Raw genomic sequence first — 22,789 nt, 5'->3', positions numbered from 1 at the left:
TGGAGTCATTTAATTCTTGCCTTTACTGAAGCAAGAGACTAAGAAAAATGTGGACACACATGGTCCCTGCAATACATCATGAGGTGACTTGAAATTCCACTTTTTAACTGGTCTGACCTGTTATCTGAGCCATTATTGGTGCTGATTTTGAACAGAAAATCAAACGAGTCCCAAGTTAGTAAACTCTTAAAAGCTAGTTGCTTCACAAGTTGCTATTTACCGTTCTGTTTTCCTAGGATGACGTTCAGCATAGTGTTTTTAAAACCAACAAGCCTTATATACATTACAGATCAGCAGCACTCAAGCTGATGATATCCTGTAATTCATTTGGTCCCAACCATTTTGACACCAGGGACCAGTTTAGTGCAAGATCATCCTCCCAAGGACTGTGGTGGTTGCGGTGGTGTGTGTCTGTCCATGCAGGGGGGCATGTGTGCATGTGGAAGGTTGGCAGGCATCGGTGTGTGCATGTGTATGCATTCCTTTGGCCCTCGAAAAACTGTCTCAGCAGCCTGGTCCTTCCAAGACCACAGACCGAGAGCAGTCTGCGGACCGGGGGTTGAGGACCCCTGCTGTAATTGTTTATTTTTCATTAACAGGATCTATGAATAACGCCTCTAGGCAGAATAATGCTGAATTCTGCCTAGAGGCACAGAAGTGGTGCTAAATGAGTGAGGCAGTCCACACCATGATTGTTAGATGGGCCACTGTTAGTTGTTTCGTTTTCAATGTGACAAATGATGGACTGGAGAGTGGACTAGAAATGACAAGTCTTACCCACGGAAATCACCTAACAATATGACCAGCAAAGACAGTAACATTTCAGTTGTACAAGCAATTAAGTCCAACCAAGGCACTGATAACAAAGGCTGTCTCAAGCAAGGCTTACTCCGGCTTTTTTGTTTCATTTGTTGAACGGGCCTTAACTCAGTTGTCATCACAATAACCAAAGCAGAAATCTAACAGCATGTTTGCTAAAAGTACTATTAGTAGCATAAAACCCTGTCTAAGGGTGGATAAAGATAGGCTATCTTGCCATCTGAACTGCGGATGTGATGCACTGCACAATTAAGAATGATAATGCAACTATTTTTGGTAAGCTGCAATAATACTGATTTTCTGTATATCTTTGTGATCAGTTTTTGAGAGCAGAAAAATAAAAAGGTGCTCATTTTTATTTAAACATGTTCCAGTAACAACAAAAGAAGCAAGGTCCTAAAAGAAATGACTCATTTGTTGTAATCATCTGAAACACCTAATTCAAGGAAAGCTACAAATCTCACATTTGTACTGGCTTTTAATCTAAATTTTAAAATATATAATCAGTTTTAATTCAGAATTTATTGAAGCTTCACTTTGATGTTTTTTGTATTGGATTGTAAATCTATATGGACCTCAATATACACTTCATGATCTCATTTTGCTCAGAGTGTTTTAAGTAACTGGCTTGTAGAAACAACCAGTTTTTGGTATTTAAAACTTGATAAGTTGCATCTGTAAAGCAAGATATAACAGTTAAAAGCTACTGGGGTTTTTTGATAGTTTTTACATCTAAGATAGCTACATTAGACACTGACAATATATTTGGAGACAATTAAGGGCAATGATCAGTTAGCAGCAGAACCTAAAATAATCCAAAGTCTGTAAATAGTCTGAATTGCCTGACAATTTCTGTCTCCCATAATGCCTGGCACCTGGAGGGACAGGAACATTTGGCCTGCACAGAAATTTATTCTCAAGTGCAGCTTCAAAGTGGTCTCAACACTAGTTTCAAATAGATGCCTCCCATCATATGCAATCCCTAAGGTGACTAGTATTTCAAAATATAGCTGCATAAATATACAACACATTTCATCTCCCAGTTATGCTTCACAAATAGAGCTCACCCCCCCCAAAACACTGGAAATATTCCATAGCAGCAGAAAAATACATTTTGTTCAGTGTGAAAGTGTCATACCACTGTTACGTTATACATGGCAAGATTTACATAAGGTGCAGTAGTAATTAGAATAAAAATACGATGAGAAGCTGTTTAGAATTAAACAGTTCACTACAGCTTGTAAGAACAAAAATATAGAGAGCTAAAAATCAAACCAGGTTTTAAAAACACGATGGTTAGAAAATCAGGATAAACCAGTGTTAGGAAGTGCAAGGATCTGGACAAATTCCATTTTCTCTGATACTATAAGCTGAAACCAGACACTGTTAGATGCTGAGCATTATTCCTAGCGTCGAAATAAGAAGTATCAGTTTCATCATTTGGCTGAGGTATGAAGGGCATGGTTTGATTATGCAGATTATTCCAGTCTACGCCATGAAAGAGGGGGTGACGTTTCAACTCTAAAATGAAAAAGCAATCAAACATTAGGATCCACAAAGAAGTCAATTCCTTTGAAACCAATTCAGTATGAAAGCCTCACATTCTTCAAGCTCTTCCCCTTCTGGTTCTGAATGTATTCTTTTGAATTAAGACCCTGAACTAGTCCATCTTCCATGATCATAGTTTAAAAGGAACGTGTTAAAAGCTTTGCCTACTCTGCTTTAGATCTGCATTAGGGCAGCAGTTCCCAGCTTTAAGTAACCCAGGTGTTTTTGGACTGCTATTCCCAGAAGCCTTCACCTCCAGCTGTGCTGGCCAGGGTTTCTGGGAGTTACAGTCCAAGAACACCTGGGTTGCTGATGGTTGGGAATCACTGCATTAGGGCGTTTAAAAAAAAAAAAACACTGCAGCAACTCTTGCCCAACACTTGTTTCTGGGAGATGCGAATGGCAGCTTTTTGATTCCCAAGATCTACATGTCAGTCTTCTCCATTTCCACATACTGTGAAACTGTCCTCAAGGAATGCAAGAACTGGGCAATCCGGGAGTGGGAAATCCACAACAGACAAAACAAGTAAAAACCTGTGTGTTGAACAACAATAGAACTTTTGATTCTCTAGGTATTTTCAACTTCCAGCTCTCAGAAACTCGTCACCATATATTTCTGTATCGGCCCACATCCTGTTGCTTAGCACAGTAAATCACAATAGAGTAGGTCCACTGAATCAATGGGAATTTGGTGAGTCAACTCCTCCGTAAGTTCCACCAGTTCCAATGGACCTACTCTAACTGCCCTTTATGTTAGTATACTAAGTAAGAGCAGCATTCTTCCTTTGATTTTTTTTCTTCTATAATTTCTCTTCCATTGACCCCACTGGGAAGAAAGTGTGTACAGCAGCTATAAGAGAACATATCTCCGATACCCACCTCAATTCTAGGGTGGTGCTGGAAGAAAAGGAAGGTTGCAAATCCAAGCCTTTGCCTCCTCTTCCTCTCCAGTACAATCTCAGAGTGCTCCCTGTGTGTGCCTCTTCCAGTGTCAGAGCTACGATGTGAGAACCAAGTACAGTGGTGCCCCGCATAGCGAGGTTAATCCGTTCCGGATTAACCATTGCTATAAGAAAACATCGCTAAACGCGATGGAAAATGCCATTGGAACGCATTAAACTTAGTTTAATGCGTTCCAATGGCTTCTGTACTCACTGTTAAGCGAAGTTTTCCCCATCCGCAGCCATTTTCGCGCCCTCGGTAAGTGAGGGCAGGGCGCGAAAATGCTGCGCGTGGCCATTTTGGGCGTCTGGCGGCCATTATGAAACCGCCGAACAGCTGATCCGCGGGCGTCGCAATGCGAGTTTTGCCCATTGCAGCGGTTGGGATGCCTTTGCATTAGAGATCCCAAAAAAGGGATCGCTATGCGAATTCATCGTTATACGGTGCGCTCGTTAAGCGAGGCACCACTGTATTCTGCAAAGGGCAGGCTAAAAAGCTAGACCTCTCATTATGTGATTTAACCTCTTACTCCTCTCCTGGAAAAGGAGATCCACAGCATCCTATGACCAAAGGGACATCTCTCTTGGGACCACTGGATTGCAACTTCAAACTATTTAATATTTGTGCTACAGGCTTGTGAATTGCTATGTGAAGCTCAAATTGCAAGGTTGTAAGGTTGACTATAACATACTAACCCTTGAGCCCAGCTCGCTTGGTACTATCAATGGTCAAAAGAATATCGATGGCACTCTGAGCATTGTCCGACAGCTTCTCTTCACCTTCAGGCCAAGGAATATCTGGGGAGGGGGGGGAAGCAACACTTTGATATTTATGCTAAATAAAAACAGCCTTTGAACTCAGTTTTGACAAAACAGATAGTTACCCCTTTTCAGAATATTCTGGAATACTTGCTGTGGTGTTTCATCATTGAATGGTGGAATTCCAGTTAAAAACTCGAACAAGCAAACGCCAAGTGCCCACCAGTCTACCGCATGACCTGAGGTAAGGACAGTAAATTTACATTAACAGAGGCTCCACAAGACCTATCACAGGTTGGCAGCTGTGTGTGTCAAGGAATGAAGCAAGCCTGAGCTTTGTAGTAACTAATCACCTCTTGTTTACAAAGTAGAAATTGCCTAAACACTTTTTCTTCAAATGTTAAACTTTCCTTAAATGTTTCATGACTCAAAACAGTGTGATGCTTTTCATTTCTTAGCACACAGGGACTTCCAAAGACCAACTGTGTGAGAAAAACCAGAACATTCTGTTACATTTCCTTTACTTTTGAAAAGTGTTACTGGCAAGAATCTCAAATTTAGCAACAAATTGTATAACATTACTTTCTTAGTTCCATAACTGCGGAGACTTCTGTGTTTTCAACTTCTCTGCATCGGCTACAATACTAGAGTCTAATGAGAAGCTTACACTCAACTGCAAGTTCTCCGTTTAAATTTAATTAAGACAATGTCTACTTCTTCCTCTTAGTTGGTTTTTAGTTAGAAACTTCAGTATATTGGTAGAATAAGTGTAGCAAAGCACAAGCAGGCAAGACTGCTGAGACACCACAACCCATTAATAAGCAGCATGCACATTACAGCTGCTGAACTGCTCAAGCTTCAGCCAGTGCATTGTGTCAGGAGCTGTGGGACACATTTGTGTGAGAACCTGTTTGGCTTTGCAGATGGAATTACACATTCAGATAATGTTCCCTCCCTATGTAAGGATGGCTCAGCATCGCAAAGTATTAACATCTGTATAATACAGTGGTGCCTCGCTTAACGATTACCTTGTTAACCGACGAAACCGTTTGACGATGAGGTTTTTACAATCGCTTTTGCCATCGCAAAATGATGTTCTAATAGTAAAAATTCGCTTCATGATGATCGGTTCCCTGCTTTGGGAACCAATTTTTCGCTAGACGATTTTAAAACAGCTGATCAGCGGCTCTAAAATGGCCGCCCACTATGCAAAATGGCTCCCCGCTGTGCTTTGGGACGGATTCCTCGCTTTACAGGTACTGGAAAATGGCCGCCCTATGGAGGATCTTCACAAAATGAGCAGGTATTTAGCCCACTGGAACGCACTGAATGGTTTTCAATGCATTTCAATGGGTTTTTTAAATTCGCTTGACGACGATTTCACTTAACAGCGATTTCAACGGAATGGATTATCGTCGTCAAATGAGGCACCACTGTACAGTGATGAACTGAGCAATCACAGAATTCAGCCCATAGTCATTTCTGTAACTGCAGAAGTTGTTGCCGATAGCAAGGTATTGTTTGTCTCACATGCTGCTCATGAATACTCAATTGAGGATGGCCAGGACCACCCACATGATCAACAAGGTAATATCTGAAACTAGACTATTTCATTTAGATGATTTTGCCTAAAAATAAATGGTTAGATGTCTCCTGAAAGCCTGCTCATATTAATCTGCATCTTTATTTTGAAACCTACAGTGAAGCAAATAGCATTTCATTTATTCAATCTGATTAGATCATGCTCTGCATTTTCATATGGTTGAAGTTGTAGAATAGATGTGATCAAATTATCCCAGCTAAGCTTGCAAATTTTAGCTGCAAGATATAGGTGTTATATGGCCAACACTTCCCCAATGTTTCCTTTGAGAGTTTGTTCTGTAGAGTGCTATATACAAACTTACCAGTGATCAGAACTCCTGTGTGTGAAAAACAAATCATGTAAGCATAGTGGTATTTCTACATTTAAAAAGGATCATACTGCATCTAATTACTAAATTATGCTAACAATGAACAAGTATTCTATCACACAAATGGTAGTTTTCCAAGAATAGCTCTCCAAATTTCCTTTCTTTAAAGACTGTTAACTAGAGATGAGGGTTTTCGTAGACAAATACAAATATCTCCCCGTAGGTGGAAATAACGAGGGTCTGGCCTCCATTCGACATTTGGCTGCTGCCGTGGGCACAGCGGTGTCTTCCTATCGCACTGTGCTCTGCAATGGATTAGCCACTCCTGCCTAGAGGCGGGATGTCAAGTCTCGCTGCCAGGTCACAGTGTGGCTAATCCACTGCGGAGCACAGCATGATATGAAGACGCCACTGTGCCTGCAGCAGCATCCAAACAGTGAGTGGACGGTCTGGCTCCATGCGGCCAGACCCCCGTTATTTCCACCTTCAGGGAGATATTTGTATTTGTATACAAATAACCCCATCTCTACCATTAACCTATTTCTAAAAACACATAATAACTTGCATCTTACTGAAAAATATTTTGCTATAGTAAATACACAAAAATATAACTGTGACATTTTCAAACAACAGCCACAACTTCCTACACAATATGCAGCCCACTTTCAGATCTCTCCTTCCTCCTGCAAACCCCCCCCCATTGTAGTCGCTCAATGAATTTAAGAGTTTTGAATGTCTATGAAACAGCGGAATAATAACAAATTGGCTAGCATCCTACTGCCTCGTTATGAACACCCAAACCCACAACCAGCACCTCATTAATGAGTGCCAATTAGCCACCAGAACGTCTGCAACTTCTCTTACACAAGCATAAATTGGCCGATATACCATTCTAACTGTTAAGAGAAACACCCAGCAAGTGCTCTCGTTATAAATAGATCCAGGATCTTCTTGAAAGACTGAGGAAATTCATATAATGATACACAAAAATTACACTGCAATAAATTGAATTACTTACCATGAGCTTTACATAAAAGCAGCTCAGGTGCTAGGTAGTCTGGAGTTCCTAAAATACGTTCTTCTACTGGGGCTGTCCCTCTTCGGACACTCTTTGGGGTTCTGTATGGTGTATCAGCATTTCCCTGAGGAGTCTGATGTCAAGAACATATGTCAGGAGCAAGTATCACACAAGCTGGTCAAATTATTCTTTGGTTGTAGGTTGGAACAATGCATTGCAGAGCTGAAAACAGTTCCAAACCAATGGTTCTCAACCTTTGGCCAGGCAGATATTTTGGACTTCGACTCCCAGAAGCTCCAACCAGTTTGGCTAATGTGGAGGGATTCTGGTAGTTGAAGTTCAAAACATCTGTGAACCAAAGGTTGAGAAACACCAGTCTAGTCAACTGCAGCAATGAAGTTCCCTCTGGATTTAACATCCTGCACACTTGCACAACGTTACAGTTTTCATTTATACCCACTTTCTGATGAGAGGAAGGCTTTGCTTGTCTTTTATATTAAAATCTCTACATATTCCATCAATTGAACAACTTGTTATACCTTGAATATTGCATGAAAGACAATATTTTGTCTTGGATAGCCACTATTTGTACTTAAGATAATTATTTAATGACACCCAAGCAAGGAGCCTGACAAAAGCAAGGTCTTGAGTCCAGAACCTGAGAGTCTGTTATGCCTCTCTTTTCCCCCCAAACAAAAATAATTATGTACAACTACAAGGTGCCTTCCCTTTTATAGAAATCTACATAACGCACATGAACAGCAAACATGTGTTTATTTCACTGAACTGTGACTACTGTCAATTGTCAATGAATTCCTACAGTATACACATGCAGCAAACTGGATGTATATATCTGTACTAATGCACATGAGATAAATGCTAATTCTGTACTTTTCACGTATCCATTGCCTGCATTCCTCTCCCAACCAACACAAACAACAACTGTGTGCCATCAAATCAATTCTGACTTATGGTGACCCTTTCCAGGATTTTCCCTATTGTGTACTCAGAAGTAGTTTACCACTTTCTTCGGGGCACCCTGGGACTGTGCAGTTTGCCCATGATCACACAAGGCTAGCTCTTTTCCCAGGAGGCACAGTGGAGAATTAGACTCCCAACCTCTGATTCTGCAGTCAGATATCTAAGCTATCCATCCAGCATATACACAACCTAGCATGTGTATAAATATATGCCAACCAAGGCAACATTCCATGCATCTGATGAAGTGGGTTGCAATCCATAGAAGCTTATGCCAAATAAAGCCTACTGAAGTCAGTGTAAACATAATCTTGTCGCATTCCACAAATTGTTTAGGTTCACAAGGTGTAGAGAAATAGTTGTCATTTGTAACCTCTTCCTAAATTGCTGTTTATTGTACAGATTCAGATTATTATTAGCCTACTAACATTAGAAGAAACACACACACATGCACACAAGATAGTGTACTTGTGGGGATATACTTGTGGTCGAGTAGACCACATAGGCAGGGTATAAATAAATAAATAAATAAATAAATAAATAAATAAATAAATAAATAAATAAATAAATAAATAAATAAATGCAAATTTCTGTATGGAGGCAATGCTCATGCAAGAGATTTTTTTTCTGTAGCAAGCGGCTCCAGGAATTATGCTATTGGTGCCTTTTTCATACCAACCTGATATGGTCTGTAGGGTGTCCCCTTTTGCGCAGGTGTAACAGTCATTGGATAAGAGCCACTACAAGCAGAGACATCCATCCCTTCCACAGACATCATACTAATTCTTGACGGCTCAGACATATTAGACACGTTAATCTGACTGTTATAACTCCGAAAAGCAACGACATTTTTCTTGAGGTGGTTCAGTGCTCTCCGCATCTCCGCTGATGAAGAAGAGTGAATGTCAACAGGTGTTTCAGTTACACTTCTCAAACTCACGTCCTGATCATGAGGCAGTGGCTTGCCTTGCTGGACTGTAGGTGCCTCCTGACCTCGCCAGACCTCTGGGCAACCAGGTGACACTGACGCAGCCTCCACTTTTAGTTCCTCAAAGGTGACACCTTTCATGCTCCCATCTAAGTCAGAGAACTGTTTTTCTAAATGACTCTCTGCAGCAGACACTTCTGGTAGGGATAGATCCGAATCCACGCTCATGCTTGCTAAAGGTTTCTCATCATCAAGGCATAAAAAACTCGAATTTGTCAGTTCCTTCTTCCCGTCCTTTTCACAATCTGCATCCAGATAATCCAGAAGATTCTTGGCTATCAAGGGAGTTGCTGGTTTGCTACCCCTGTTTCGTTCATTGCAAGTGCAGCCTTTTGCTTGCTGTTTGTTCATACAGGTGTCTTGCTCAGATCCATCAAGGTTTAGGCAACAGATTTCAGTGGTTAAGCCAGTGCTTTTTTTATCTGGAATCTCAATGATTTGACACCCACGTTTGTATTCTGCATTGTTTTTCTTAACAAGGATACGGTCTTCAGAAGGACTGGTGTCAATTAAGCCAAAGCATCTTTTGACACCCAACTTCTCCACCTCTTTCCTTTCTTCCCTAAGATTGTCCAATCCTGAAGAGATGAGGTGGCAATTAGAGGAATTTGATGCCTCCTTAGCCAGAGCAGCTTTTTCAGTAGAGAGTTTTTCTTCCCATTCTTTGTATTCTGAAAGACACTTTCGGACCAGATCTTTCACATCACAAGTCCTTACAGAGGTTTCAGATAGGTTACATGGTTCGGTCCTTCCATCAAGTCTGGTCCCGGAATCGTTGCTGCTAATAGGAGAGATGGCAGACTCCAGTGCCTTTCGTTTAAGGCTTTTAGTGCCGTTAGCAAGCAGGAGATCTGTATTCTCAGGCTTCTCTGAGGCATCCATTTTGCCCGGAGCAGAGCACAGCATGCCTTCCGCTTCCTGAAAATCAAGTATGTCTAAGAGTTTATGAAAATGCTGAATAAATTCATAAGTGTCATATATTTATTACATTATTCACATCCCATCTTCAGTCCAAGCACTATCCACACATAAAATCACAAAAAATAATTTTTAGGGTTTAAAACAAAATTTTGATTTGGGAAGCCAATAAGCTTACAGCTAGAGTAAAAAAAAAAAAGAAATTAGCAACATATCATGCTTTGGAGATACAATATCAAAGCAAATGTATAACAATATGAATATGCAGAAATAAGATTTCAAAGATAGTTGTGATACTCTTGGGGGGGGGAACCACCCATGACTGCAGCTCTAGGGACCACATCAGCTCATCTGAATTATACTGCAAGTGATTGGAAGGTCACTTCTAATCAGGGGAAAAAAAATCAAACTTTGGGCTTTTTTAAAAGAACCCTCTTCTCCCTTCTTGAGGCCATAAAAACAAAACCAGCAGACCATACGTGTCCCAGAAATCTTATAATTCCGACCCATTTCAAAGCCTTGGGAATGTTCTATGCTCCTATTCTATGTACTTGAATAATTTCCTAACAAGAGAGAGGAAACAAAGTCACCAGAAAAGAAAGAAGCAGTGCTGACCTGCAGGTCCTTCTCCCACTGGGGGCTGCTGCAACATTCCGATTCCACGCTAGACAACTGCGTACGGGAATGGCTACTGGCGCTGGAGGTTCCGTACCTTTTCCTGGACTGAAGCAAAGTCGGCGTCAGACTCCTCACGGGCATTCCAGGCGTGACAGCTGACGAATCAAAGCCTTCAGCAAAACAGATGTTTTTAAAAAGTCAGGATTATACATCCATCCAAAAGCACAGACATTCATTTCAAAGCAAATCTGGTGAACTGCCCTATGCAAAATAAGGAAAATTAGATTCAATATTTGGGAAGCTTACTTTTTTTGGACTATGACTCCCCAAATGCCCAAGCCAACATGGCCAGATGCCTCAGAAAAAGTTGTTTTTCTATGGCCGGTGTGATATAATCAGTTTGTTCTTCCATACAACTAAATACTTTTTCCTCATTATTTCATAGTGCTTATTATTTTTACTACAATATACGACTAGGATACAATAAATTATAAAGCAATTCTGCACAAGACAAGAAAACAAAACAAGTTAAAAGTCTGCTCTAAGGTATTAGATATACTGTTGAACCACTGAAAGGAGGAAGAATCATAATAAAATGTATCCTCTCTTTTCTCTCCTATAAACTGCTTCTTAAACTGTACTGTCTAAAATTGGGCATCTGTGCTACTGGAAAAATCTGCTTTTAAAAAACTCTGCAACTGAATAAAACAAAAGCAACAGCAAAACACATGTATGTGTATATGCTTGTGCACACCTCACACATTAAAATGCACCGAAAAAAGCAACAAGTTTTATTGCACACTTCTGATATGCTGTTCTCCACTAATCTGATCTCAAACCTGATTTTCTCCTGCTTAAGATCAACATTTAGCCACCAACTTGGGTTGATGCCAAAACCCTTGTTCTAGACAAAATACAACTTTCTCAGTACATAAAACTCATGATTTGGCCTTCACAAGCCCTACCAGGGCAGCTCACAACACAGATAGATATACAGTGGTGCCTCGCATAGCGAGGTTAATCCGTTCCGGATTAACCCTCGCTATGGGAAACATCGCTGTACGGAAATAAAAAAGCCATAGAAACGCATTGAACTTTGTTCAATGCGTTCCTATGGCTTGAAAACTCACCGTTGTGCGAAGTTCTTCCATAGCACCGCCATTTTTGCGCCCTCGGTGAGGGCAGGGCACAAAAATGAGGTGGGGACCTTCCGGCGGCCATTTTGGAACCACCGAGCAGCTGTTCTCCCCTGCTTCGTTATGCGATATTCGCTAAGCGAATCGCTTAGTGAATAGCGCAATGCGAAAAACCTCCATAGGGGCCATCGCTGAGCGAATGCTCCAGCGACGGCCCAGAGCCCCTCGTTAAGCGATTTAATCGCTCTACGGGGCGCTCATTATGCAAGGCACCACTGTATATGATAATGAAACATCCCATTCACAATTAAACAATAGAATAAAAGCAACATCCATCTAATCAATGCTTTTTAAAAGAAGAAAGCATTGGAATGAGAGCCAGGTGGACTGCCAATAAGCTGTGTCGTGGATTATCTTCTCCAAATTGAAGACCCCCCTTCCCAAGTAACCACTTGGCAAAGCTCTCCTGGCAAAGCATTCTCAAGAAGAGCGACTATTGCTAGATGAGTAGCTTTGCATGGAGATAGGCAGTCCTCATGCTTCTCACACTTGTTGAAAGAATCTTCCAGAACATCACCTCTTTTGCACCTGTCCTCATGCATGCCCAATAGGGGCATTCTGGAAGTGAAAATGTAGCTATTCCTTTCTCTCTCTCACTGTCCTTTTGCTCCTTCTAAAGACTTAAAAGATTCAACACTTTCTGGCTCCTCTTCTAATCCTTTCTAACCCACAAGTTGTTAATATTGCTTTCTTGAAAGTGGTCTAAATTCCTCCTTCTCTGGACCTTGTGCTCAGCCCTTGAGACATTGTTTTCTATGAAACTTGGGGTAAGATAAACTATACAGTGGTGCCTCGGCTTTATGATTGCCCCGCACTAACGACAAATCCACTTTACGACGATCTTTTTGCAATCGCAATTGCCATCACAAAACGATCGTCTAAATGGGGGAATTTCGCTTTGCGATGATCGGTTCCCTGCTTCGGGAACCGATTCTTCGCAAAATGATGATTTTTAAACAGCTGATCAGAGGTTTCAAAATGGCTGCCGGGTTAATAAAATGGCTCCCTGCTGTGTTTAGGGATGGATTCCTCGCTATACAGGCAGCGAAAATGGCTGCCGTATGGCGGATCTTCGCTGGATGGTAGGTTTTAAGCCCATTGGTACGCATTGAAAGGTTTTCAATGAATTTCAATGGGCTTTTTATTTTTGCTTTACGATGTTTTTGCTTAACGGTGATTTTTCTGCAACGGATTATCACTGTTAAGCAAGGCACCACTGTAAAATGTCTTTTGAAATAAACTCAGTAAATTTTGTTTAAGATGAACCTTTTGTCTGGTTCATTGCTTCGGAAAATAAAACAAAGTGAGTTTAAAAACGGACAGGAACTGTTTAGTCTAACAAAGAGTTCTAACAGAGCTTCTCATAGACTGAACAGTTTGAATCAAAATTTACAATAATACTTACATGCTCTCAGGAGCTTATTTGATGCAGAAGGATATTCTTTGTGACTTACAGACAGAGGGGAAACAAATCCTTGAGAGCTGTTGGCACAAACCGGACTTGGGCTAGGTGCGTGCACTTTCCCTCCAGCTGGAGCGCACTGTGAAAAATAAGAGGAGCCTTTTTAGTAGAGAGAAATATATATATGGACCCAAAGATATTAGAGCAAGAATTTATTACGTCAGATCCCATACTTGACACAACTGCCGATTTTTACAGCAAAAGATTCATAGAATAGATTTTACAGTAAAGGAAGGAACAAAATGGTAGCAATGCTGTCCTCTCAAAAAACATGACATTGTTTTAAAAAGCCAAAACAGCTGTGCTGAAATAATCTGACTCCAAATTACAAATCAAATTGTCCTAACTGGTATGAGGCCCAGACTGAAGCAGAAAGGCTAGATTTGGTTCCAAGGTGAACCAAAGGAAATTTACAAATTGATTCTGATGCAGGGCACGAATCATACTGGAGGGGTACATCATCATCATCATCATCATCATCATCATCATCATCATCATCATGTACTGTCAAGTCAATTCTGACTTATGGCAACGTTTTTCAGGGTTTTCCAAGTACAGAATACTCAGAAGTGGTTTACCACTCCCTTCCTCTGGGGGCATCCAGGGATTGTGCAGCTTGCCCAAGGCCACACAGGCTGGCTCTACTCACAGGAGGCACAGTGCGGAATCAAACTACCAGCCTCTGCCTCCGCAGTGTGATATCTAAACCACCAAGCTATCCAGCAAGCTAGGTACAAAATACCTGAGACCAAACTGGGAACTGCTCCAAAGGCCTGAACTGGCCTGTGAGCTGAACTGGGAGGACCCACGCACAGCCCTGTATTGGGCTTTACAGCCCTGTAAAAGGATTTACAGCCATTGCCTGGAATTCCCAGATACAGCTGGGAAGGATTCCTGTATGGAATTGTGGAATGCTGCTGTCAGTCACTAAAGACAATACAAAGGTGGCCCATATAAAGCAAAGGTGACAAACCCATTGCTTGCAGCCTGTATGAAGGCCCAGCCTGTTTTGTTAGACGCCAGGCCTCTCCTCACAACCCGATTCTTTACACATGGAGAAGTCGTCATTTCCCAAAAAAAAGCTGCAGCCTTTACCTTGTTTTGCCCAGTACTCTGCTGGGGTTTTTCCAAAACCAAAATTGGATGTTCTGCTTTTCTTGGTTTCCATTTTAGGGGCTGCTGTAGCTCCCAGCAGATCCTAGGAACAGAAACTGGCCCCAATCCCCCAGAGCTTAGGTAAAGATAAAGGCTCCCCTTGACATTTTAGTCCAGTTGTGTCCGACTCAAGGGGGTGGTGCTCATCCCCGTTTCTAAGCCACATAGCCAGCGTTTGTCCGTAGACAGTTTCCATGCTCATGAGGCCAGCGTGACTACACACGGAACACTGTTACCTTCCTACCATGGTGGTACCTATTTATCTAGTCACATTCTTTCAAACTGCTAGGTTGGCAGGAGCTGGGAGAAGTGACGGGAGCTCACTCCATCGCATGGATTTGATCTTATGACTGCTAGTCTTCCGACCTTGCAGCACAGAGGCTTCTGTGGTTTAACCTGCAGTGCCACCACTCCCAGAGCTTGCTCACCTTCAAATTATACCATAAAAATTCTAGGGGAACAAATTATTTTAAATACTTACAAAACCAAAGGAGCTGATGAGAGACAACACTTGTCCAGGAGTGCGCGAATAGTCTTGCTTAGGTTTGGACATGGATGGGGTAGTGAGGATATCCATCATATTAAGCTCTGAGAAAAGTTTGAGAGTACTAAGCTTCACATGAATTATTTCACTGAAATAAACTGAAATAAAATATTTCCTCCTAACATTTTTCTGTGGTTGTGTTACGGGCTCTATAAAGACAAGAGCAACAGCACAGCAGTTGAATCCAATACCTGGGGAGCAGCTTTAATATCATAGGACCATTCCTACCACAAAAGACAGAAGTATAAAGCTGAAAACAGGGCAGTTGTGTGCTCTATACAGCTTTTTTGTTTTGCTTTGCTTTGTTTATAGGGGCAGTCCCTATAAACAACAGGAAATCAAATGTATTTAATAAGCTTTTTTGAAAAGATAGATCGAAGCTATTCATACTGTGTTGTTTGGGAAAAAATCAAAGCTGAAGGACTCATCTGTGGCAAATGGCCACTTCACAAAGCACTACTTTAGGCTCGCCAGAGTTTTGGTATCACCACCAGGATTTCTGCCGTCTTTCCGTGAACAGCAGACCCCCTCACCATGCCACATCAATTAAAAGCCACTTTAGTTTCAAAGTTAGATTGCCAGATAGCTAGGTATTTCTGTGCAACTATGTTCAAAGCCCTCTCAGTCACGCTGCATGAGTTGTGCTAATCTTTGAACATCAAACCTAGCATCTGCACACAACTGTGAGTCTTGGAAAGATCAGGATTGTTACTAAGGAGGGAAAATGTCATCTGATCCGCCTGAAGTATATTTAAGAAGAAGAAGAGTATCTTTCAAACACCATTTTGCAAATTATTCCACAAATGATTAGACTACCAAAATTCTGATTTGTCCAAGTGTTTACATTTATCAAGTGTTTACATACCTTTGACTGCAAACACAATCCAAAGCCTCTTTGTATTAAAGAAATTTTACTTCCTGTTTAAGTAGACTGCAAACAAAAACTAGCCTCTGCCTCAAAAAAAGAGTGAACCAATAGAGCACTTTTGCCTTTCAAACCAGAAAATTATCTTTAAGCCGCTCTGTACCAAAGTGTTGTGCATTCACTCTGACCCATCTAAATTTTCTGTCATCTCTAGTTTTGGAAGGGAAGTTTTAAATATATATATTTAAAATGCCAATGTAAGAATCCTTGAGATTCTCGTGAGGTCAAATTGTGTTCATATATACCATCCTTTTTAACATGATATAAGATTTTTTTTAATTTAACCTTTCTTATTGGAATTTCCAGGATTGGGTGCATTCTGTATGATTAGCATCTTATACCATGCAAGATACATGCTATATTTTAATGAACAGTGACCATAATAAAGAAATTGATTGATTGATACTGCCTGTTTAGGATTGTACTGGTAGACATTATGAATCTGGAAAAATAGAGAACAAAGCGGCTTGAAGGTAGTGTCCTGGAGGACATGTTAGTACAGTGGGGTCTTGACTTGAGAACTTAATCCGTATTGGAAGGCGGTTCTCATGTCAAAAAGTCTGTAGGTCAAGTCTCCATTGACCTACAGTGCATTGAAAACCGATTAATCCCGTAACAGGCCGTTTTTGTTCCATTTTGGTTTTTTTCTGGTCTGTGTCAATTCTCAGGCTGCAAGTCAAACCTAAATTTTGCGGCCAGAGAAGTCTGTAACTCAAAAAGTCTGTAAGTCAAGGGTCCACTGTAGTCACTGTGTTATAAGGAGTAGGTGGGCAACACTTTTGGCCTACAGCGTTCATTAGCCCTAACCAATAAGGCCAATAGTGAGGGATTACAGGAGCTGCAAACCAGAAGCGCATGGAAAGCCAATTACCTATATCTGCCACAGACAAAGAGCTATTCATAAACCTGCATGTGTTGACTTAAGGACAGAAATTTCCAATGTGGCTTCTTCAAATATTTAATTCACTATATTACACAAAAATATTCACTTAAAACACAGTACATTGCAGACAAACTATTTGCACTCATAAGTAGGCATAAATATTACCATATGTTTGGAAACCACATGCTCATTCATATACAGTGGTGCCCCGCATAGCGAGCACCCCGTTTAACGACGAATCCGCATAGTGATGTGGATTTTGTGATCGCAAAAGCAATCGCATTGCGATGTTTTTAATGGGCAAACATCCCATTGTGATGATCGGTAAGCGTTTCGCTTACCGATTTTTGCATTGCGATGTTTAGAAAGCAGCTGATCAGTGGTCCCAAAATGGCCACCGGGTAAATAAAATGGCCCCCGCAGCGTTTTTGCGCCCTTTCCTTGCTTACTGGGCAGCGAAAATGGCGGCTGGATGGAGGATTTCCGCATAGCAGTGAGTTTTTTCCCCATTGGAACGCATTAAACGTGTTTTAATGTGTTCCTATGGGGGTTTTTTGCCCCGTATAGCGACGATTTTCCTGGAATGGATTATCGTTGCTATGCGGGGCACCACTGTATTCACCAACATACACACACATATACATGCATGCACACTTCTGCATCTGTATGTTGTCTCACCTCTGTTCAATGTAACTCTGGACAGTCCAAAGTCTGTCAATTTAATGTGGCCCTCATTTGATATCAGCATATTGTCTGGCTTCAAATCCCTGCAGATACAAAGAAAATTAAATAAAATTAGTGGTATATGTGACATACTATAGTATTAGGTCATATTAGTATTAGTGTGCATTTACAAAGATCCACAACTCTACATTTGGTGCAATGTAATACTGTAACTATCCATCAGAACTAAAAGCTATATGCATTGGCTCAGCAATTCTAAATACTGTACTACATGCCTATCACAAACAATTAAAGGGAGATTTCTCTACTAGATACACGTTACATACAGTATTTCTTTAAAGGAAGGAGGCCTAATTGTCAGGTGAGTAACATTGCTATAGTTCTCAAGTAAAAAAATTAATCACAACAAACATTCATAAAATGCCCCCCCACCACAAAAATAACTTTTCCCTGTAGACTATTGGTTCCCAACCTTGGGTCCCTAGATGTTCTTGGATTAAAACTCCCGGAAGCCTTCACCACTAGCTGTGCGGGCCAGGCTTTCTGGGAGTTGTAGTCCAAGAACACCTGGGGACCCAAGGTTGGAAACCACTGTGATAGACCATTGGTTCTTGATCAACCTATTCCGCCTCCTCCCTGAAAACATGAAGTCATTCCGAAATGTAATAAGTTATTTATTCTAAGTTAAAACGAAGAAGGATGTGTATTCAGAAAGATATGTCAAACTAAAATCCCATCTAGTTGTTATTCATCGACTTAGCCAAGCTGCAAGAATCATGGTAGCCCCACCTCATTTCCACTCTCCTCAAACAAAAAGCAGATGATGAAAAAAAGAGGTTTCTGTATACACAGGGCTTTCCATTTGTGGAAGAACCCAAAAATCTTGCTTACATGGAAAGCTTCCACATGCAGAGGAACTCTACCTTTTCAGACTGGCCACTTCCCTCACGCACAAAGTGATAGGAGGAGGCTAGCACATCCAACTCTTCACATCTTAGCTCAATTGAGTAGGTAGTGATTCTATAAGGCTTAAGTGACATAGCATCTGTTTGGCTTTGAAGAGGTTTGGTCTTTTGTTTGGAAAACAAAATCCTACTAGGAGAGGGACAAAGAGCCTCTGGCCTACAGGTTACATTTGGCCCATTAGGCATTCCCATCTACCCCCAAGACCTCTTCCCCCTCAGAAAGAAGGAGGAGGTCTGAAAATGGCTCCTGGCTAGACCATTATCTCAAGGTACTTCTGGCAGCTTGAGTTGCTCAATGTTAGGATTACAGGAAAAATGTACTTGGGCCAAGAGACCTCATATTTGAGGAACTGTGATGAACTGCTACAGAAGTTATACTAAAAGTGGCATGAGGGTGTAGTAGGGCAAATCATATTGCTACAATTTAAAATGTGCCTGGTCTACCAAACGTAATCTTGGCTGGAAAAATACAAAGGAGTAAAACAAAAATAAACCAAGTTTACCTATGGATTATTCCATGCCTGTGAAGGTAATCAAGAGCCAGAGCTACCTCAGAAATGTACTTCACTGCCATTTCTTCATCAAAATAACCATATATGTGAAGAAGAGATTTAACATCTCCACCAATGAGATACTCCATTACCTGCCAATGAAAAAAATCACTGTGAAACACAAATCAATTGCTATCCTGGCATACAGTAGCAACCATATAATTATCTCAAACACATTTTATGGAATATGCCTGACACTCTATAAACATCTATAATGACCTCCAACTATATGCAATTATTATTAGCTATATTAGCAACTAGAATATAAGCAAAACCTGAGATTCAGCTCAAACACAATAGGTCCATATTAAAGTTACCCTACTGAAGATTACACCTATGGTCTCTATTACTTTGCCCAGTTGGCTAGCTCAAAATAGTCACAATTAGTGTTCAAGAACTGAACAAGAGAGATTTTAGTTGGGTAGTAAGCTAAGTACAATGATAATCTATATATATATAGGAAGTTGCTTTAAAGTATTGTTTACTCACCAAATAGACGTTATTGGCAGATTGAAGAGAATAATACAAGTGCACAATGAAAGGACTTTTACTAAGAGCCAGAGCATCTCTTTCTGCCTGCACCTGGTGGACCATATTCTTATTGATCAAATCAGCTTTTTTTACTACCTGTAAAACAAGGTATGTAGAAGTTAGGGCATGGAAGAGAAGTCGCTTTCTCCTTTACTTTTTTAATTACCCACATTAACTCACTGGTAAAATCAGCTTTTTCGGACAAACCTTTTCATACTGTGATCCATCACAGATTATTATCCACATTTATTTCCCTCACCTAGCAGGGTGGATTAAAAATAATAATTTTTAAAAAAAGTTTATTTAAATCCAAATTTAAATTTTAAAAAATCTATTTTTGATTTAAATTGTAAACAAATCTGATTTTTTAATATTTAAATTGTGATTTAAATTGTTTTTTATCATTGATTTTTATTCATCCTTTATCCATTTGATTTAAATCAAATCCACCCTGTCACCTATACCAGAATCCTACTGCATTTTACCATAAGCAGATTTTGCCGTTTCTAAGCTGTCCTTTGAATTATTAATTGATTACAGAACTGGAAAACGGCCAAACATGAAAAGGACAGCTGGAAAGATAGCTAGCACTGGTTGTGCTACTGCCCTTCCATGATCATACAGTATAACCAACAGGATTCTGGTCCTAAATATTAAGTACTGTACAAGCTCATTAATGCATGGTTTCCAACACTTGCCAACCTAGTTCACTGGAATGCATATTCCAAGGACACACCTATCCTCAAGAACACCTCTCTTAAGCATTCTAGAAAAATTGACCAAGTTTCCTCTTAACTTAATTTCTGGACTAACACTGGAGCCTTCTAAAAAATCTTGTGTTCTCAAACTTTTTCCTGTTTCTCAAGGCTGATGTCACAGATCTAAACCTGCTCATATTTAGAGTAAAATAATATTAATTCATTACACATTATCAAGCCAAGGTGGATTTATGATGATCCTTCCATGGTTTTCTGGCTGTTCTGCCAGGAGGAAAACCAGGGAAACAAACCCCTGACCTCTGGCTCAACAGTCAGTTACCTAACTCACTAAGCTATGGGTAATTTACCACTAACATGTTTGAACAACTGAAAAGGAATGAAATCCTATTCACTATGATACTATGCCATTTCATATATAAAACTGCACCAGAATTTTTGGTAAATGCTTCCTTGATATAAACATCTGCAGTCTGACAAAGTGCAGCAAGAAGCTATAGTACACTTTTTAAAAAAAAGTTTTACATATGTGTCATACCAAATTTATATATTAAGGCATGTCTGCACAGCTGACTAAATATCTGAACAGGATACAACTCAGTAACTTATAAAAATCACCTGTACAATTGTATAATTTTTATAAACATTGGGAATAATATGAATGGGCATTTTCAACACACCAGACAAATTTAAGTTCAATTATTATGCCCGTTAATGCTTTCTGAACTGGGAACCTACCACTTTGTGTTATATATAGATCCATGGTCACTATCTGACTGGTGCTCATGTTTATGCAACTTTCAGTGTTTTAATAGAGGCTAAGTGATGAGGTCTTGGGGGTGCACCTGGATCACATGGCTGGTCACAAGCCTGACTGAGCCACAGATATGCAGCCTGGCATCTCACTGACTAGTTATGCAAACCTTTCCAGAGCAGGAGTACAGCACCTTGCTCCTTGCTAATTTAGCTACTCATGTGAACATAGGAGCCCCAAAAGCTTTTTTTTAAAGGGATACATGTATGACTCTCATGGAAAATTGATCAATATTGGGGTGTCAATTTACAAATGGAAACCAGGACAGAACGCCTCGCCTGCAAAAAAAAAACAACTACTGTGTTCTGATGCTTCTGGCAAAGGCTTGGATCCACTTATACCGGCAAGGAGACCCACGTTGCACCTTCTGTCCCGTTGATTTTTCACAGGACTTTTCTAAGCGTGGCCACGTCTCCGATCCACAGCCATGTGTCGATGTGCAGCTGCCAGGGGAGGCGGCCTGCAAGGTGCCCCCCCCCGAACACCAGCCCTGCCATTTCTCCGCAAAACTACAGAGTGTTTGCTTGCTCTCCCCCCCCCCCCTTTGCTTATTAATCTCCGGGCGCTTCCGAGAAGGCGAGCGGGCTAACTCCGCACATAAGTCGGCAGGGCCGAGCCTCCCTCCCTCCGAGCAGCCCCACCCCGGCGGCGGGCGGCTCACCTTGACGGCGTAGAGCCTCCCTCCCTTGCGCCCCAGGTAGACCTTCCCGAAGGCGCCGCGGCTGATGGGCTTCACGATGGCGAAGTCCTGGATGGAGGGCGGCCGGGGCACGGCGAGGCGCCTCCCCAGCAAGGCGTCGGTCTCTTCCGCCGCCGCCGCCTCTTCGCCCGGGCGGCCTCCGGCCTCCACCGTCCCCATGGTCGCCCCCCGGGGGTTCCTCGACGCGGCCGAGCCCGTTGGGTCCCTCCCGCTTCCCCCCCACCCGCCTTCCCTGCGGAAGCCTCAGCTCTGCCCCGCGACAATTCAAAGCGAAGCTCCGCCCCCAGGGGGGGACGGCCGACGTCACACGTCAGCAACCGAAAAACGCACCGACGTGCCCGTTGCCAAGGCAACCGGGAGAGCCCCGTTATTTTCATATCGGGGGAAAATTCGAAGAAACAAAACGAAAGGAAACGAAAAAAGAGAGAGACTACAGCAGGTGGTATCTTCAGAGCTATTATATTTTAATGTGAGCTTTCGAGGACACGTCCACTTCGTCAGACATACGGGGAAAATAAATAAAATGCTAGATAAAATGCTTATACACAAATGAAACATAACTAAATATTCATTGGCTCTGAGAGTAATACTGTACCTGAATGGGAGTAATATCTGAATTGAGTACAGTATTTGGTTACAGCTCACATGCAGTGATTTACGGCCTACAACTAGAAACATCATTTTCAGTATGTCACTTTTCCCCATCACCTTGTATTTCCCGCCATCCACTTAACTATTGTGACACACACACACACCCATATTAACAAAAATAAAATTGAACATTAATCCCTGGGGCATTTTAAGATCAAGAGATTTATTTGAGTGTGAATGTCCCTGGGTTACAATCCATTTCCTCAAATCCTTGGAGTGTAATATTTAAGACACAGAGTTACACAGTATATGATATATATTTATATTATGTAAAAATGTTATACAGGGATAAGAATGAAACAGGGCGCAGAAAATGACAATTGTACTATTCACACTGGTTATAAACTTTGAAAGTGTTGACCACAGTTGAACTTTCAAGGTGAAACAGAAAGATAAGCAGCGAGAAGTTACTGACTGGAAAGCATGTGAACCTTTTTTGGATACTGGCACATCATTGTTTGGAATGGTTGCATCCAAGGTCAATACAGCTATTATGATAACCAGTGGGAAAAGAA

General features: G+C 41.2%; 1 protein-coding gene across 1 annotated transcript; it reads right to left on the bottom strand.

Annotated features, from left to right (window-relative positions):
• Positions 1 to 1,279: 1,279 nt before the first annotated feature.
• Positions 1,280 to 21,859, bottom strand: MASTL (microtubule associated serine/threonine kinase like). Its single transcript, XM_073003030.2, has 12 exons — positions 21,585 to 21,859; positions 19,352 to 19,489; positions 18,815 to 18,954; positions 17,341 to 17,429; positions 14,792 to 14,898; positions 13,099 to 13,234; positions 10,495 to 10,667; positions 8,653 to 9,879; positions 6,996 to 7,128; positions 4,193 to 4,306; positions 4,005 to 4,106; positions 1,280 to 2,340 (listed from the first exon to the last, which is right to left on the bottom strand). The coding sequence occupies exons 1-12, from the start codon at positions 21,780 to 21,782 to the stop codon at positions 2,183 to 2,185; spliced, it is 2,715 nt and encodes a 904-aa protein (XP_072859131.2). The 5' UTR covers positions 21,783 to 21,859; the 3' UTR covers positions 1,280 to 2,182.
• Positions 21,860 to 22,789: the final 930 nt, after the last annotated feature.

Source organism: Pogona vitticeps, chromosome 6 (genome assembly GCF_051106095.1).
Source record: "Pogona vitticeps strain Pit_001003342236 chromosome 6, PviZW2.1, whole genome shotgun sequence".
Classification (NCBI taxonomy): Eukaryota; Metazoa; Chordata; class Lepidosauria; order Squamata; family Agamidae; genus Pogona; species Pogona vitticeps.
Note: the sequence above shows the minus strand (reverse complement) of the source record. Positions and strands in the feature narration are given on the sequence as shown.